The sequence below is a fragment of the Camelina sativa genome, chromosome 16, assembly GCF_030686135.1.
Source record: "Camelina sativa cultivar CO46 ecotype springtype chromosome 16, ASM3068613v1".
NCBI classification, from domain to species: domain Eukaryota; kingdom Viridiplantae; phylum Streptophyta; class Magnoliopsida; order Brassicales; family Brassicaceae; genus Camelina; species Camelina sativa.
In genome coordinates, this window is record NC_141895.1 from 7,941,926 (window position 1) to 7,960,314 (window position 18,389).

The following is an 18,389-nucleotide window of genomic DNA, read 5'->3' on the forward strand; positions in this document are numbered from 1 at the left end:
TACAAAAACAGTACTTATTTTATAATAAGAGATTTATGAAACTTTAGTTATAATTTTTGCTAAAATGGTTACACAAGTTTAATAAGGTGAAATTCAGATAACTGAGGTTTACCTTATAATAAGGTTACAATTAATTAATTAATTAATTGTAACCTGATAATTAATTAATTGTAACCTTTTTTTTTTTAACACCTCATTCATTCATTGATTCAGAATCTTGTACAAGAGTTGATAAATTAGAGATACACCAACACTGAGTAAATCAAAATACACATCCACAAATACATAACCAATCAATAAAAAGAACGATAGAGAAGTGAATTTCCAAGACGCTTTGGAAACCGAAGCCTTACTCGCCAACAGATTAATAAATCTGTTTCTTTTCCTCTCTAGAATCAATCTCAAAGTTATGAGATCGTCGTTCTTGACTATCTTCTCATGGAAGAAACTCCACAGTCGTCTAATATTAGTGATGATACTCAATATCTTCTCTTGCATTAATTATTCGTTTCTCCATAAGTTTGCTATGCCTGGATCCCAAATTCGCCGATCGATATGCCGTAAATCTCTTTCAACTTTATTCTCAATCCCTTTCAGTAAACGGGACGATGGATATTGTTCTCATCAATATAATTAATTAATTGTAACCTTATTCAGTTAATATAACCTTATTAAACTAATAATTAATTAATTACAAATTGTTAATTTACACAAGTTTTTTAATCTATGTGAAACTCTACCTAATAACGCCATTAATAAATATAGTCGTATTTTCAATCAACATCATTACCAACTTTAGTTTGAATTTCACCTTTTTATTTGCATATTCAGTTTATTTGCATGTTCAGTTATTGCCTCTGTTAAAAGACCATACCCACGATCGATGCGTGTGATATAGATTCCTCATCAATAGTTTTTGTTTTCATTTCTTTTTCTCATCAATATAGTTGATTCGTACATTCACATTACTTGGCAGTATGGCCGAGACATTTGTGTCGTTTGGAGTACAAAAGCTTTGGGACTTATTGAACCGAGAATACGAGCAACTTCAGGGAGTTGATGATCACGTTACTGAGCTAAAAAATGATCTAAACTTTTTAAGCACTTTTCTAAAAGATGCAGATGCAAAGAAACATACAAGTGTGGCGATAAAAATTTGTATTAGAGAAATCAAGGAGATCATTTTTGATGCAGAGGATATAATTGAAACCTTTATTCTTAGACAAAAACTTGGAAAGGCAAGTGGCATCAAGACGAGAATCAGAAGACTCACTTGCATTGTTCCAAAGAGTAGAGAACTTGCGTATGATATTGGAGGCATAAGGAAGAAGATCTCCAAGGTGATTGAAGATATGAAGAGTTTCGGCATACAACAAATACTATCTGATGGCGGATATATGCAACCTCTTTCTTATCAACTAAGGGAGATGCAAGATACATTTCCTAGGGACTGCGAAGACAATCTTGTAGGGTTGGGTGAAAATTTTCAGAAACTGGTTGGTTATTTGGTGAAAGATGACAATATACAAGTGGTTTCCATGACTGGGATGGGTGGTGTTGGTAAAACCACTCTTGCTAGACAAGTTTTTAATCACGAGATGGTAAAACAACAGTTCGATGGACTCGCATGGGTGTGTGTTTCACAAGAGCCTTTACTGGAGCATGTGTGGCAAACAATCTTGATGAATCTCAAATCCGGTGAAAATGTAGAGAAAATTATGAAGATGACAAAATCGAAACTACGAGATGAACTCTATCTATTGTTGGAAAGATTTAAATCGTTGATTGTCCTTGATGATATATCGAAAGAAGAAGATTGGGACTTAATCAAGCAAGCATTTCCACCGAACAAAGGTGACCTCTTATCTTACATATAAAATAATTTATTTAATAAAAAGGAGATACAAGGTCTAGCTCTTAATGTTTTGGATAATGTAAGAAATATTAAATATTTCACAGGTTGGAAGGTGCTACTTACTTATCGAAAAGAAAGTTTCGCATTACGTGAAGATAAAGCATATATCAACTTTGAAGTAGAATGCCTAAGCCCTGAAAACAGTTGGACGCTTTTTCAAAATATTGCATTTTCTAGAGCAGATGCATCCGGTAAGCTTTCAATAAATTTTTGTTTTTATGTTGATCATAATCCGATCAATTTTATGATAATCATAATATTTCTCAACTCTAATGAAACCAAGTACTATAATATATCGTTAACACATCCCATTGTACCATCTTGGTATTATGACCCAGAGATAAAATATTATTTCATGTTTTTGTTGTGCAGAATTTATGGAAGATGGGGTAATAAAAGAGATGGCTAAGAAAATTATCATTCCTTGTGGAGGCTTGCCTTTGGCTGTCAAAGTGTTGGGAAGTTTGTTAGCTGCAAAATACACATTGCATGAGTGGAAAGGAGTATGTGAGAGCATTGAATCTGATATCGTGGGAAGAACCAATTTCAATGAAGATAAAAACAATTTGGTTTACCATTTACTGTCTCTGAGCTTTGAAGAGTTACCAAGTTATTTGAAACATTGCTTACTCTACCTAGTCAATGTACCCGACGGTTTCGTTATGGAGGTTGAGGAAACATCATATTATTGGGCTGCTGAAGAATAATTAATCTGAGGTGTTATGATGAAGCGAGCATTCTAGATATTGCACAATGCTATGTAGAAGAGTTGGTGAGAAAAAATATGGTTACTGCCGAGAGAAACAACGACACTTCGAGATTTAAATCATTTTACATAAATGCCATGATGAAAGAAGTTTGTTTTTCGAAAGCTGAAGAAGAGAACTTACTACAAAGAGTTGGTCGTCCTACGTCAACAACAACATGCTCTCAGTCTCCTTGTACATCTCGAAGACTTGTTATATGTCAACCCACTACATTAAATGACGTTGAGTCAGAGATAAAGAATCCAAAACTTCGGTCTTTCATGGTTTTCTATAGTTGGGGAAATGGTTGGATGCCATCAGGTTTAAATTTTTCGAGATTACAGCTGATGAGAGTGTTAAATCTCTCAGGAACCAAGTTCAAAGAAGGGAAGTTACCCTCTAGCATTGGAAAGCTCATCCACTTGAGATACTTAAACTTAGAGAATGCTGAGGTATCTCATCTACCTTCTTCTCTACAAAATCTTAAGTTGCTTATCTATTTAAATATTGGTGTTTCTTCACGTTGTCGAATCAACGTGCCCAACTGCTTGATGTGGATGCCAAAATTGAGATACCTTGTATTACCATATAAAATGCTTGGAACTACAATGTTGGAATTGAGTAATCTAGTAAACTTGGAGTTTTTGAGGAACTTCTCCACTAAGGCTACTAGTGTTGGAGATCTCCATTGTATGAAGAGGCTTCGGTTACTCGTTTTGGTATATTTCGGTGGGTGTAGTATGGAAACCTTATCTGCAAATCTTGGTTCATTGAGAAACCTTGAAACCCTTATGGTACTGGATGTGAAAGATAATTCCAGTAAGTGTCATTCAGGAGCATTTATTCTGAAATGCTTTTCTCTCTACAGTTTGCACTTGAGTATACATACGCCAAGGTTACCTAATGAAGAAAACTTTTCTTCTCACCTTAAAAGAGTAGATTTAAATCGTTGTTTTTTGGAGGAGGATCAGATGTCAGTTTTAGAGAAATGCCCTCACTTAGAGTACCTCCACCTTGGAACCAGAGCCTTATCTGGGAGACGAATGGTTTGTCTGGCGGGTGGGTTTTCTCAGTTACTGGAGCTTCATTTGGATGAACAGAACAAGTTGGAAGAGTGGATAGTAGAAGAAGGATCCATGCCTCTTCTTCATACTCTAAGGATTCATCGATGTGAAATGTTAAAGGCGCTTCCTGATGGGTAAAGGTATATCACTTCCTTAAAGATTTTACGTATTGTATATATGGGAAGGGGATGGACAGATAGACTGTCCAAAGGGGGAGAAGATTATTACAAAGTCCAGCATATACCTCACGTTCGGTTCATAGAGGAATCATGAAGAATGCTTTCGGCAATTACCGAGTACCGAGTACATACCTATTATAAGATTATTTTCTGGTACGAAATATCATCCCAAGAGAGGGGATATATATATATATATATATATATATATATATATATATATATATATATATTTTCATGTTTGTTGTGTAATCAGACTCTTGATTTGTGCTAAAGTACCTAAGGGAAAAAAAAAATTGTGGTTTGTATATATAAACATTGGAACAGTCGATTTCAACATTTTTATTCATTTCACTCATTCCGAATTATAACTGTATCAAGAGCTTAACTCCGTTCACCAGATATTATTATTATTATTTTTTCATATCTCCTTCACGTGCACCCAGAAACGTGAAATTATATACGAAAAAATTACGAACTTCCATATGAGACAGCCATAGGTGGCAGTAGTAAGTTAGTAACACAAAGCAGCAAGAAACACTAATGTTTTAGTACTAACATTTTACACTAGGTGAATAAGCAGCAAGAGCTATGTGTTGATTGGAAACTGCATTCTTATCTATTCATCAAGTGGGCAACATGGTTTTCTTATATTTAGAGTCAACTCAATCTGTACAAGTGGGTAACACATACCGAGTCATGAAGATGTTTGTAATTTGATGTTCTCTTTCTTCCTATAATTGACCAAAGTTATAATGTGCATAGATTTTATTTTACTTTCGTCTTATTTCATTTTGTCAATTTCTTAGTAGTTCGCACGATCTCATTTTATTCATCTCTAAGTAATCGCTTATTCACAGAACATAACCTGAGAGACTTAATTACTAAAGAGCAATCATCAATCTTCTTCCTAAAAACCCGACGACGGGAGAGTTCCTTGGCGTCTTCAAGAGGTTAGTCATTTTATCTTTAATGTTAATCAAGTCCTTATAGCAAATTTTTTTTGTTAACGGGGAACAGTACATATCTCTATTATTCTGGATTTCTCACAATAAAACTCTGTCAAACTTTTGGATCGATGCTACTTTAATCTCTCTTGCATTAAGGTATGGCGAGAGAGATTCTTGTAAGGTTGAATATACAAAAATAGTGTGAACTTATAAATATATACGACTTTCATAAACATGTCATTTTGGAGTTTTACTTTTGTTTCACAAATAGTGTTAATTTATATTATCAATGCATTTTTTTCATTTAATTTAAAATTTTTATTTTTAATCTATAACTAAATTAATCTATTAATCAATTATTAAATAAAAAACATATATATATATATATATATATATATATATATATATATATATATCTATTTTAATATTTTTTAATTTGTGTGAAATAAGTCAAAATGACACTTTTTGTGAAACAGAAGAGTATGTCATAAATTAATTAAAAAGATTAAATAATAATTTTTACTGGCTTGATTGGTGTTAAAATTAACAAATTTAATAAAATAATCTAATTTTCTGTTGAAAGTTAACATAAATATATAGTTATAACGACAATGGGGTCAATTTTATAACATAAATATATAGTTATAACATAAATTTTCTGTTTAAACTTAAATGATTTTTTTTGTTCTAAGTTTAAATCTTGTAAGAACTCATCTCAATGTTACTTCTTGTATCAAAAACTTCCGCATGATACTCCGCGTCAAATTGATTTATACTTTTGAGGTTTTATGAAGAGATTTTTCCTTTGTACGAACACAGTTCATAACATTTGCACATTACAATTCCAACTATGATAATTTATTTTGTGACCTAGTTATCATAACATCCACTTATTTTAATGTGAATTTAATCGTATAAAATGTATTTTCAGATGCTATATTAATGCGTTAGGGTCAATCACTTTTAATATATTTGATTGTAAAATCGAAACACCAACATTCTTTTGTTTTTACTACGTCGAACAAAAGTATTTGACTCCTCACAATTATATATACATGTTCTTCAAAAGTACGTAGCTTGATTCTTATTATAACACTGCATTAGCAGGAGTCATTATGGCTGGGGAACTTGTATCATTCGGAGTACAAAAGCTTTGGGACCTACTGACCCAAGAATACGAGCAATTTCAGGGAGCTAATGATCAAGTTACTGCACTAAAACGTGATCTAAATTTATTAAGCTGTTTTCTAAAAGATGCAGATGAAAAGAAACATACAAGCGCCGTGGTCAAAAATTGTGTTGACGAGATCAAGGAGATAATCTATGATGCAGAGGATATAATTGAAACCTTTCTTTTAAATGAAGAACTCGGGAAAACAAGTGGCCTCAGAAAGCGTGTAAGAAAATTCGCTTTCACCATAGTGGATCGTAGGGAACTTGCGTCTAATGTTGGAGGCATAAGTAAGAGGATCACCAATGTTATTCGAGATATGAAAAGTTTTGGAGTACAACAGATGATTGTTGACGGCAGCAGCTATTCAAATCCACAACAAGAACGACAAAGGGAGATGCGACAAGAATTTGCGAGGGACTATGAAACCAATCTTGTGGGGCTGGGAAGAAAGGTTAAGAAATTGGTTGGATATTTTGTCGAGGAAGATAACATTCAAGTTGTTTCTATAACTGGGATGGGTGGTGTTGGTAAAACCACCCTTGCTAAACTTGTTTTTAACAATGAGATGGTTAGGCAAAAGTTTGATGGACTCGCATGGGTGTGTGTTTCACAAGAGTTTACCCGGAAGCTTGTGTGGCAAACAATCTTGCGGGATCTTAGACCTAATGAAGAGGAAAAGAAAATTTTGGAGATGACAGAATCAACACTCCAAGACAAACTATTTCGTTTGCTGGAAACATCTAAATCATTGATTGTGCTAGATGACATATGGAGAGAAGAAGATTGGGACCGAATCAAGCCAATATTTCCACCCGAAAAAGGTGACCTTTTTATGGTACTTAACAAAAAGAGAGATGAAAATAATTCATCTTATTATGTTCTTTGTGTTTGGATATTAATAGAATTTCTACAGGTTGGAAGGTGCTACTTACTTCTCGAAATAAGAGTGTCGGAGTACGTGGTGATACAACATTTATCAACTTTGAATCAGAATGCTTGAGTATTGAAGAAAGTTGGACACTTCTTCAACTAATAGCATTTCCAAAGAGAAATTCATCGGGTACGTATTTAGTGAATTTTTTATATTTGATAACAAAAAAAAATAATTTCTTTTAGGATGACCACAACATAATCTGGTTGAATTGTATTATTGAGTTATGATACAAAATGTAATACTACTTAACATGGCGATAATGTTGTGCAGGATTTATGGTTAATGAGGAAATGGAGGATATTGGTAAGGAAATGATAAAACATTGTGGGGGATTGCCTTTGGCTATCAAAGTGTTAGGAGGTTTTTTAGCTGCGAAATATACAATGCTTGATTGGAAAAGAGTATTTGAGGATATTGGATCTCGTAGCATGGGAAGAGCCAATTTAAATGATGGTAACAACTGTTCGGTTTACCATGTACTATGTATGAGTTTTGCAGAGTTGCCAAGTTATTTGAAGCATTGCTTTCTCTACCTGGCCCATTTTCCAGAAGATGATGAAATAGTTGTGTCTAGTTTGGCTTACTATTGGGCTGCAGAAGGAATACTCAAACCTAGGAATTACGATGGAGAGACTATTCGAGATGTTGGAGACAACTACATAGACGAATTGGTTAGGAGGAATATGGTTATTTCCGAAAGAGATAAAAGGACTTTGAGATTTGAAACTTGTCGTTTGCACGACACGATGAGAGAACTTTGTTTAGTTAAAGCCAAAGAAGAAAACTTCCTACACATTGCCGGTACTTCGTCTCCGACCATAGACTCCCAATCTCCTTGTAGATCTCGTAGACTTGTCTGCCAGTATCCTACTAAATTACATGTTGAGAGAGATATAAGTAGTTTTAAACTTCGATCTCTCCTTATTGTCTTGGATTGTTATGGAGAAAATTGGACGCTACAAGGTTCAAGTTTTAAAAGGTTGGAACTTCTGAGGGTCTTGGATCTCTATAAAGCCGAGTTTCAAGGAGGGAAGTTACCTGATGGCATTGGAAAGCTCATCCACTTAAAGTTCTTAAGCTTAAAAGAGGCTAAGGTATCTCATCTACCTTCTTCTCTAGGAAATCTAATGTTGCTTATTTATCTAAATATCAATGTATACATGGGACATATGGAGTCAATATATGTGCCAAATGTCTTGATGGGGATGCAAGAGTTGAGATATCTTGCATTGCCAACTCTTATGCATAAGGGCACAAAGTTAGAATTGAGTAAACTAGTAAACTTGGAGACCTTGGAAGAATTTACAACAGAGAACAGCAGCGTACAAGATCTTCGTAGTATGGTCAGATTGAGGACTCTTGTAATAACTTTAACTAGTGATATTACTCTGAAAACTCTATATGCGTCAATAGGTGGGCTGAGACACCTGGAAAATCTTGAGATAGATGATCACATGTCTAACAGCATGGATGGACTTGTATTGGATTTTGTTCATCTGAAAAAGCTGAGTTTGCGTATGTATATGCCAAGGCTTCCTAGAAAACAACACTTCCCTTCCAACCTTACAACCATATCTTTAGACGGTTGTCGTTTGGTGGACGATCCGATGCCAAGTCTAGGAAAGCTGCTTCACTTATATGAGGTCAAATTAATCTATAATTCTTATTGTGGGAAGAGAATGGTTTGCTTGGGGGGTGGATTTCCTCGATTGCACAAGCTCAGATTATCTGGATTAGATAGATTGGAAGATTGGATAGTAGAAGAAGACTCTATGTCCTTGATTCATACTGTGTCTATCTGGGGTTGTCAAATGTTAAAGAAGGTTCCAGCTGAGCTTCTATTCATCACTTCCTTAAATCATCTAAATATGGACAAGAGATGGGAGGAAAGATTTTCGGAAGACGGTGAAGATTACTACAAAGTCTTGCACATTCCTTTGATTACATTCCGAGCGACCTACGACGAATGAGGCTCCAAGCCTCCAAGCAGTAACACATTACATACCTGGTAAAATATTATTTCCCCAATATCTAAATATCAAGTACAAAAAACTGTCTAGAGAAATATATGTTATGTTGCTTATTATAACAATTTTAATGAGACCAGTAAAATGATGCTAGCGTTGACTGAATTTTTTTGGATTTTTTTTGTTTTGTAGACGATTCTCTTCCCCGACGAACTTCTTATCAAAATTGGTCATCGGACTCTCTTACGCGGAAAAATTGCATTGACGTCTTGATATCTTTTTCTGGATAGAATTGTGATTTATGTTAAAGTATCACAAGTACTTTTGGCTTCACATCAAGATTGACTTTTATGTTTATTGCATTGACGGGTTATCAGTCGGTCACACCAGTACTTCTTTTATTGGATAATTTGTTGTAGAATCAAGGATTCATACAATAAATTTGTTTGATAAATTCACTTAATAATCTTTTTCAAAACCTAGATCAAAGCCCTATAGAAAATGAATTGAAATTTTTTAATGAAGAAGGTAGGTTTTCTCTCGAGAATAATGTAAAACTATGGTTTTTGTATTAATTGCTCGATGGATTACAAGGAAGGGGGTATCTCTCTATTTATATGAGTGCCTTGATTACAAGATAAGTAAAACTTCCTTAAATTTAGGACTAAATCTTCCTTTGTAGTCTTGTATTGTATATTTTCCTTTTGTGTGCTTGAAGGTAGGAGGTCGGTTTTCTGATGTCTGTGGGCTTTTGCCCACTAGCCCATTTAACATGCCTTGCCAGAGATTCCTTGTTTAATAAGATTCCGAGATTATCCAGTTTTTATGTCGTGGGTTTTAATTCCTGCACCAACAGTTAGTCTCCCCCAGTTCGGTAGATTCGATTATTCATTCGAGTTTCCGAACTATAGGAAAGAATATTTGATCTAAACTATAGGAAAACCGAATTTTGAGCACCCACGTGGTTGCCGACGTGAATCCAAGTTGAGACGTGTCGTAGTTCATGATGACTTTTTGTAAGTTAGCCGCCCTTTTCATTACATAAATACTTGAGTTCATTCCTCATTGATGACTCGAAGCTCGGAGGTCGGAAGACGAAGCTCAATCTTCACGGGCTATTAAGTTTGTGATCTCCGAACTGAATGATGATTCAGATCGGGATGATAATAGAAACTGGATTACTTTTGAATCGAAGGCCCTTTCTTTAATCCCTTTTTTCCTCTGCATGAATTTCCAAGGACAAACTGGTGACCGATGAAGAGATCAAATTAAGGTTTTTGCCTCAAGGTGTCATTGTCGAAGATATTACACTTTCGTCCAATGATTTCATTTCGGATTCCCAATAATTATTGCATTCAGAACTTTACAAGTGGCAGGACGTCTCCCGCCTTACATCATGTAATCCTACGTAAAATAATATGATGAAACATAGAACCAACAATCCTAACAATGTTCTAATGACCCAACTCTAGCAACCTAGCAATCCCAGACAACAACCAATCAAGTCCCTAGAACATCGTATTCTTCATTGCCTTGATTCCACGATCACACTTTGCCTTTACCTGCACCACAAACACAAATTGAGATGCATGAGTATTTGATAAACACTCAGTGAGACAATTCTCTCATCTACTGGGCTATACACACAAGCAATTGTAATTCCAATGTCCAAACAATCAACACAAACAAACATACAAACCAGGAAAAACAACATCATCTCGCTGGAAGGGAGGTGTCGATCGACACTACCAACCAAGTGTCGATCGACACTCCCTATGCAACCGCGATCCGCTCGAAGCCGAGAGTCAAATCTCGCCCCCAACCTCCTCCAAATCGCCCAATACTCAAAACCCATACAATAAATGTCTGTAGGAACCTGTAGCAACCAATCCTAGCAAGAAAAACACACAAAACAACAACAAACAAGCAAGAACAAGGAATCACAGGCTTAGATCAGCCATGGTCATGCACTCACCTCTTTGCAGGAAGATTCTGACCAACATCAACGAATCCAACCCTCCTAGCAAGCTTCTAACTCCTTCCTAGCCTTGGATCTCTCAAGAAACAGAAAGGAATCTCACCAATCTCTCTCAAAAGCTCAAGAACAATGCTTTCTCCCTTCCTATCTCAAAAGTGTTAAAGGGAGACCAAGAAAAATGCCCAAAACCCTTCTTTTCGTCGACAAACACGTAATATCTTGGTTTAATTGTTTTGGTTTAATGGTTTTCCCTAACCAAACCAACCAAAAATCGACAATTAAGTCAATCTGGTCAAACCAGGAATAAGTGGTGTCGACCGACACCACCTTGGTTTCGATCGACACCCTCCCCCAAAACGCACAGTTTTGATTTGTGGGTGTTACAATATATGCGAGGCTTGGCTCGACTTTGCTTTTTTCTTAAGCAAGACATTTCTCGGTTTTTGAAGCGAGGCATTTCTCGGTTTTTGAAGCGAGGCATTACTTGGTTTTTATAGCGAGGCATTGCTCGGTTTTGTTTTTTTTTAAGCAAAGAATTGCTCGGTTTTTTTTGAAGCGAGCCAAGGCTCGACTTTGTTTGAACAAAATGAAGCTAAATGAAGACGAACTGAAACTGAAGCTATCTGAAGACGACGAACTGAAACTGAAGCTGTCTGAAGATGAACCAAAACTTAGTTATCTGAAGACAAGCTGACCTGAAGCTGTCTGAAGACGAGCTAAACAGAAGCTGTCTAAAGATGAACTAAACTGAAGCTGCCTGAAGACGAGCTTAACTGAAACTATCTAAAGACGAACTAAACTGAAGTTGTCTATAGACAAGCTGAACTGAAGCTATCTGGAGAAATCGAAGCTATCTGAAGACGACCTGAAACTGAGTTATCTGAAGACGACCTGTAACTGAGTTATCTGAAGATGAGCTGAACTGAAGCTGTCTAAAGACGAACTGAACTGAAGCTCTGAAGACGGGCTGAGCTAAAAATGTCTAAAGATGAACTGAACTGTAGCTGTAGAAAGACGAGCTGAACTGAAGCTATCTAAAGAAGAGTTGGGCTGAAGCTGTCTGAAGACGAGCTGAATTAAAGCTGTCTAAAGACAAACTGAACTGTAGCTGTCTAAAGACAAGCTGAACTGAAGCTATCTAAAGATGAGTTGGACTGAAGCTGTATGAAGACGAGCTTAAATGAAGTTGTCAATAGACGAACTAAATAGAAGATATCTGGAGAAGAGCTGAACATAAGCTATATGAAGACAAACTGAAACTGAGTTATCTGAAGACGAGCAAAACTGAAGCTGTTTGAAGAAGAGCTCAAAAGCTATCTGAAGACGAGATGAACTGAAGCTCTCTAAAGACAAAATGAACATGTCTATTTAAAGGAGAGTTTGTCATTGATTTGCGAGTGCAGAGCTCGTATTTCATAATTGTTTCGTTACGAGTGTCTAACTCGGGTTTCAGATTTTAGGAGCGCGTTGCAAGGTAGAGGTTGTCCTTAATAGGGACTATTCGAGCGTGGAGCCCGACTTTGACTTAGCGTGGCTTCTTTTATAAAGAATTAACGAGTTCGGATTTACGAACTTGGTATATATATGCGAGGCATGGCTGAACTCTTTTTTTTTTTTTTTTTTTGAGTTTCGGACAGAATGAGCCTGTTTCAGAAACACGGTGACATCTGTCGATAGGAATAGCCGATCGACATGAAGTCAGTCTGGTTGGAAAAAGAAGCGTTGGGGCTTCAAATTGATATATAGATCGGCGTCTGGATCTTTTTATAGTGTCGGAAAATTGCTTTCAAAGTCGGTTCTTTTGGCAGGTCGGATCTGTCACCTAGAGTTTTAACAGATTACTCCATGTTAAATAAATCAGTGATAAGTTTTACCAGACAGATCATATGGAGGCAAGGTCGATATTTTTACAAACACAAGCCTCGGGGCTTCAGATTGATATATAATACGGTGCCTTCTTTTTTCTAGAATGCCAGAAAATTGTCTTTCAAATTGGTTCTCTTGACATATCACACCTGTTGAGAAAAAAATTTGATACATTTTTTGAGACAGTTCAGATTCAGGTGAGCTTGGTTTCTTTAGAACTGTAAGTCTTGGGGCTTCACAATGATATGCAGATCGACTACAGGTTCCATCTGGATCGCTGGGAATATTGTCATGATGTGGGACGATTTGACAATTGCGGAAGTTGGTCATCAGTTTAGATAGGATGCACCGATTGAGCCGTTGTCGATCTTGTTAGAAAGCTAAACCTTGGGGATTCAAGTTGATATGTATATTGATTTTTTTTTTCTTCTATATTAGTAATAAATTTTTCTCCTAAGTCTTGATGACGAGCTGATAACTAGAGTTTCAAACAGGATGTATCAGTTCTGGAAACAGGGTGATATATTTATGTAGACACTTCGAATTGAGTTGAGATTGGTCTTTCTAGAAAGCTGATCCTATGGACTATCCGTGGATAGGTTATGCGTAATCTGATTCATGGTACTTCTTCAGGAAATCGATCCGGAAGCTGACTGTTGCGATAAAGACGGATCTGTGTTTCAATAAATTGACAGGTCCGATCAACATGAAACCGGATTCTATGGAAATCTGATTCTCGGGGCCATCTATGAGTAGGTTATTCATAACCTGGTTCATTGTACTCAGCTGGGATATCGGTCTCGAGACAGATTGGTCGAAAATGGACGGATTTGTATTTGAAGGATAGAGTATGTTGCAAAAAAACTACGATATCTCTTGGAAGAGAGCTCTGATTGAAACGAAATTAAGTTCTACGGAAAGCTGGTTTTCTGGGCAATCCATATATGGGTTACTCTTCTTCCAGTTCGTCGGGAGCTGCCGGGAAATCGCCTTGTAAGGAGGCGGTTCAGATGGTTGAACTTTTTGTTGATATTCTGGTTTGTCTTAGCTTTGCGAGAGAGAAAAGACAGTAAAACTCTTGTGTAACGATCTCCACAGACAGGGCCAATTGCATCAAGGATTCACATAATGAATTTGTTTAATGAGGAAATAAATTCACTTAATAATCTTTTTGAAAAACAATGTAGAACTTGGGTTTTTGTATTAATTGCTGCATGGATTACAAGGAATGGGTATCCCTCTATTTGTATGAATGCCTTGATCACAAGATAAGTAAAACTTTTTAAAATTTAGGACTAAAACTTCCTTTGTAGTTTTTTGCTGTATATTTTCTTTTTGTGTGCTTGAATGTGGAAGGTCGAGTTAGTGATATCCGTGGGTTTTTGCCCACTAGTCCATTTAACATGACTTGCCCGAGATTCCTAGTTTAATAAAATTCTAAGATTATTCAGTTTTGTCTTTGGTTTAAATCGGTATATCGTGGGTAATAGTTCGTGCACCAACATTTGTAATGAATATTGTACATAAAGGCCTTTTGCTCCTCGGTTGTTTCGCCTTCTACATAGACTTTTTGTCCATAACGTATTTTGGTGAAAACAATGGTTACTTGGTAAGATTAGGGAGGTCATGTATTTTATGCTAAGGAATGAAAATAGAACTTATGATGATGCTCATATCATAATCTATCAATGGCTAAAACGAATATTACTTTAAGTGTCTTATCTTTCTCGGATCATAACATTTAAAAAAATCAAGTACATTAATTTAAAATATAATCAAATCAATTATAGTTTTACCCAAAAGTATAATATACTAGATAATGGCCAGCATATTTATTGTGCTGGTTTAAAAATTATTGAAGCAAATAAATCCTAAATCTTAAACTATTTTTTGAAAATATATAAATAAATTTTATTTTTTAAAGTAAATATATAAATAATTTAAGTTAGAGAATATTTGTATTTACCTTCATAAATTTATTTATATTTATATATTTTAAATATATTAAAACAACTATTATAATAATCTAAAGCCTAATTGATATGATCATGAGACCATCCAAGACGACCCTTGAGTCTTGCTCAACACGAACGAAGTCAAAGATCAACTCTTCCTACCAAACTGCTATTTGGGATGCATTCTTACCTCATCTAGAGCATATCTCGAAGTTGAATCAGTCCAATCAGAGTTTAGGTGAAGGAGTTATGAATCAGTCCAATCAGAGTTTAGGTGAAGGAGTTATTCATTTTACAAATCAGGTGAACTCATGGCTACGCGACTTAGACCTACGAGAATTCAAAGGAGGATTCCGACCAAGCCAGAAGTACTCAAGCTATGAACAAAACTGTTCTGAAATCTTGATCCATCCTAGAACCACTGAGAATTGGAAGCACGTTAAAATCAGTTCATACTTGAAAGATATGGATATTTCAAGTCAGTGGATCTGTCCTAGTTCCATTTTCGCGTCTGAGCCAAAGATCGTGTTACACAGACCAACTCAGAAACAATTTGGACACGAAATAAACTGGAGGATGTCAATGGATCTCTTATGTTTCCAACAAGCTCAAGAACACAAGATTTGGCCAACAAACCACAGAGTTACGTCCCATTTGCCAAAGGAGGTGGATCTATTTCTTAACTTGATGAGTTTCAGGTCCAGTTGGTTTAAGAGCTTCCAGAATTATGTTTGGCAACCAGGAGTTGTTTTCTACTAAGCCCAAGATGAAGAAATGATACAGCCCATGCTGTTTCTCATCAGCAAATTGGATCAAGGAGTCAAAGAGAGTTAAAAAGATCAAGGAGGTACTTAATGGGCTAATACAAGAACTTATGGCAAAAGAGAGCATGAGAAATTATTTTGGGGATGATACCTATCAAGTCCAGTCCAGTTTGAGCCTAATTCAAGTCCAAGAAAGCCCAAAATAATCACTTTATTTTGTGGTCAAAGAGAAGTGACGAAAATTGGAGTTCAACTCACCTTGGGAAGGAAACCTTGGGAAGACAAAATTCAAGAGTTGAATCTTCATTCAACTATCTATCTTTATTGTTTTTAGTTTCAAGAATAATACTTGGCTTTGTTACCAAGTTTTTTTTATCTTATATAAACTCATGTAAGAGTAAAGAAATAATGAACAATCCAACTTTTTATCAAAACCTTTTCTTTTTGAGAGTGATTCTCTTCTGTTCTTTGTGAACAAAACCGATTGCTTGGTGTGATTCCAACAATCAAAACCGACTACTTGGTGTGATTCCGATAGTCAAAACCCCGATCTCCTTGGTGCGAGGCTGAGAGATCCGATCTTTTTGGTGCGAGGCTGAAAGATCAAACCGGTATATCAAGAGTCTTTCCGCAACTCTTGTGCAACCATTCATTCCACCATCCTTATTCTTGAGGCTTCGTCGTCTTTAGAATCAATGTGTCTCTATCAACCAACTCGAAGGTGCCGAATCCTTGGGAGGATCATATCACTAATTATATGCCACTAAAACTTTTGCCAAATACTTATCATTACAAATATTATTATTGTCAAATTTCAAAAATGTTTCACAACTTATTCACAAAATATTTGACATGCAATAAATTCATCAAAGCAACATCTAATAAGTAACCACATATAATTTTACTCTATGTTTAACCATTAAAAATATGTTCTTATACCCAAAATTATTTTATTGTTAAAGTATTCTCTTTATCACCACCTATAAAATGTCTTCTAAACAAATTAAACAAATTTTATGTTGCTTTACTTTCATTTTGGCATAATTATAGTTATTATAATTACTAAAATTGTTTTGTGACATAATTTCTTTAACCATGAAATTTGTTTTACTCCAAAGATATTTTGGATGAACAACAGGTGAAAATTATCTACTCGATTACAATGATTTTTATGAATAACTCAATAAAAGTTGAGAAATTGAAAGAAAGTTAATATAATATAATAAAAATAAAGATTTGAAAATTATAATCAGGACGGTATATATAAGTCTTAGATAACTCATATATACAAAATAGAAATTTTATATATAATCCAAAACATGACATATGTCATAATCACGTTATGGATCAATGACCTATTTACTCTTCAGAAATATCTAATTGTACCAAAACAACTTAAAGCTATGACCTCGTCTCAAATATTCTCGAATCATAAATTCTCAGCATATTTTTACCCGAATCAAAAGTTCTCATATATTTCTCTATATACCTTGTTTAAACGGTTTACAAACCTAATCCGATAGAAAACTACATAAATCCGATTTGAAACCAATTTTAAAATGGTATACCGCACCAACTTTCCAAATTTGAAACCGCTTCTCAATTACTCGATCAAGCAGCTCTTGTTTCAGTACCGAAATCATCAACATTATTCAGAAAAGACAACTCTAAATTTTGACCAAAAACATCAACGACCGACTTATCTACCAAACTTATAATGTTACTAACTGTACAATCACTTCTGGAACCTCCATCAGTGTCTCTATCCTCAATTAAATTAGTGGGCTTATATGCTTCAATTTCATTTCATTGCATTTGATAGCTTCCATTAAAAAACCCCGCACGAATGAAAGACCCACGCAATAGATTGACAAAATTATATCAGAAAAAAAAATCAAAGATCAAAGTTTTCTATATAAACATGTAATGTTATGTAGATATAATGTTATTTTCTTAATTAGCTGTTCTAATATTTTTGAAAAAAAAAACTTTTTACATAACTTATGTTATTCTTTTTAAATTTGTCATTCACTATTTATTTATTAATAATAGTATACATGCTTAGTGAATTACTTTTTTGCTTATACATGTCAAAATCTTATTGAGAAAACAGGTATAATATAAGTAACATACAATGGAAATTAAATTAGTTTTGTTAATTTTCTTTTTTGATTTAATAGTTTTTTTAAGATATAAACGTATAAATTTTATTTAGATTTGTTGTTATTTTCTTAATTAGCTGTTTTGAAAAATAATAATTTTTTGACAGTGTCAACATCCCATCAATGTACTTGACACATGTGATGATCATGTTAATGACTAATTTGAAAACCCAACTTTATATAATAAGATTTTTAATATAATAAAAATATTTGTTCAAAATTCAATTCAAGATTTTTTTTCTAAGACTGCCAATTGGTTCTTCACGATCTTCGTTTTCTTTACATGTACCTTCACAAATCTTGTTGCAATACTCAGTGTCCGAAATTGGCTAACCATAGAGATATAGAATTTATTTATTTATTTTTTTGTAGAACAAAGACATAAAATGTAATGTATTAGGTTATATAGTATAATTATACGACGAAATATGGATGACATTATATATAATAATAATTTATTATAATAATATTAAATTTACTATATATTTTATACTTTTAGTGCGCTATAGCTTCATTTTAAACTTGTTTACATATGTAATGCGTGAGAGCAATATTATACCCAAGATCGATTAGTGTCATATAAATTCGTCATCGCGAATTAAAATTATTTAACTAAATATATAATTCCAATCCATTTTGGACTAGTGCTTTTTTACTCATAGAGATCATGCATCTTCATCAATATATAGTACGTAGCTAAGTTCTTATTTTCATATATATTGCTTACACAGGAGAGAC

General features: G+C 34.7%; 1 protein-coding gene and 1 pseudogene across 2 annotated transcripts; both read left to right on the top strand.

The window, feature by feature from the left end:
- The first annotated feature begins 977 nt into the window (after nucleotides 1–977).
- On the top strand, nucleotides 978–3,991 carry LOC104750189 (putative disease resistance protein RF9; annotated as a pseudogene). Its single transcript, XR_015583910.1, has 3 exons — nucleotides 978–1,854; nucleotides 1,960–2,106; nucleotides 2,288–3,991. The product of XR_015583910.1 is annotated as a putative disease resistance protein RF9 (transcript).
- A 697-nt stretch (nucleotides 3,992–4,688) lies between these two features.
- LOC104750190 (putative disease resistance protein At1g58400) lies at nucleotides 4,689–9,404 on the top strand. The gene is made up of 5 exons (XM_010471956.2): nucleotides 4,689–4,854; nucleotides 5,959–6,846; nucleotides 6,939–7,085; nucleotides 7,230–8,967; nucleotides 9,119–9,404. The coding sequence occupies exons 2-4, from the start codon at nucleotides 5,967–5,969 to the stop codon at nucleotides 8,927–8,929; spliced, it is 2,727 nt and encodes a 908-aa protein (XP_010470258.2). The 5' UTR covers nucleotides 4,689–4,854; nucleotides 5,959–5,966; the 3' UTR covers nucleotides 8,930–8,967; nucleotides 9,119–9,404.
- The last annotated feature ends 8,985 nt before the right edge of the window (nucleotides 9,405–18,389 follow it).

Bases quoted from the DNA above. Each gene is read 5' to 3' on its own strand.
- LOC104750190 (XM_010471956.2), top strand. From the start codon at position 5,967: ATGGCTGGGGAACTTGTATCATTCGGAGTACAAAAGCTTTGGGACCTA. The intron at 6,847-6,938 runs GTGACCTTTTTA...GAATTTCTACAG, and splicing joins AATATTTCCACCCGAAAAAG to GTTGGAAGGTGCTACTTACT. The intron at 7,086-7,229 runs GTACGTATTTAG...AATGTTGTGCAG, and splicing joins TCCAAAGAGAAATTCATCGG to GATTTATGGTTAATGAGGAA.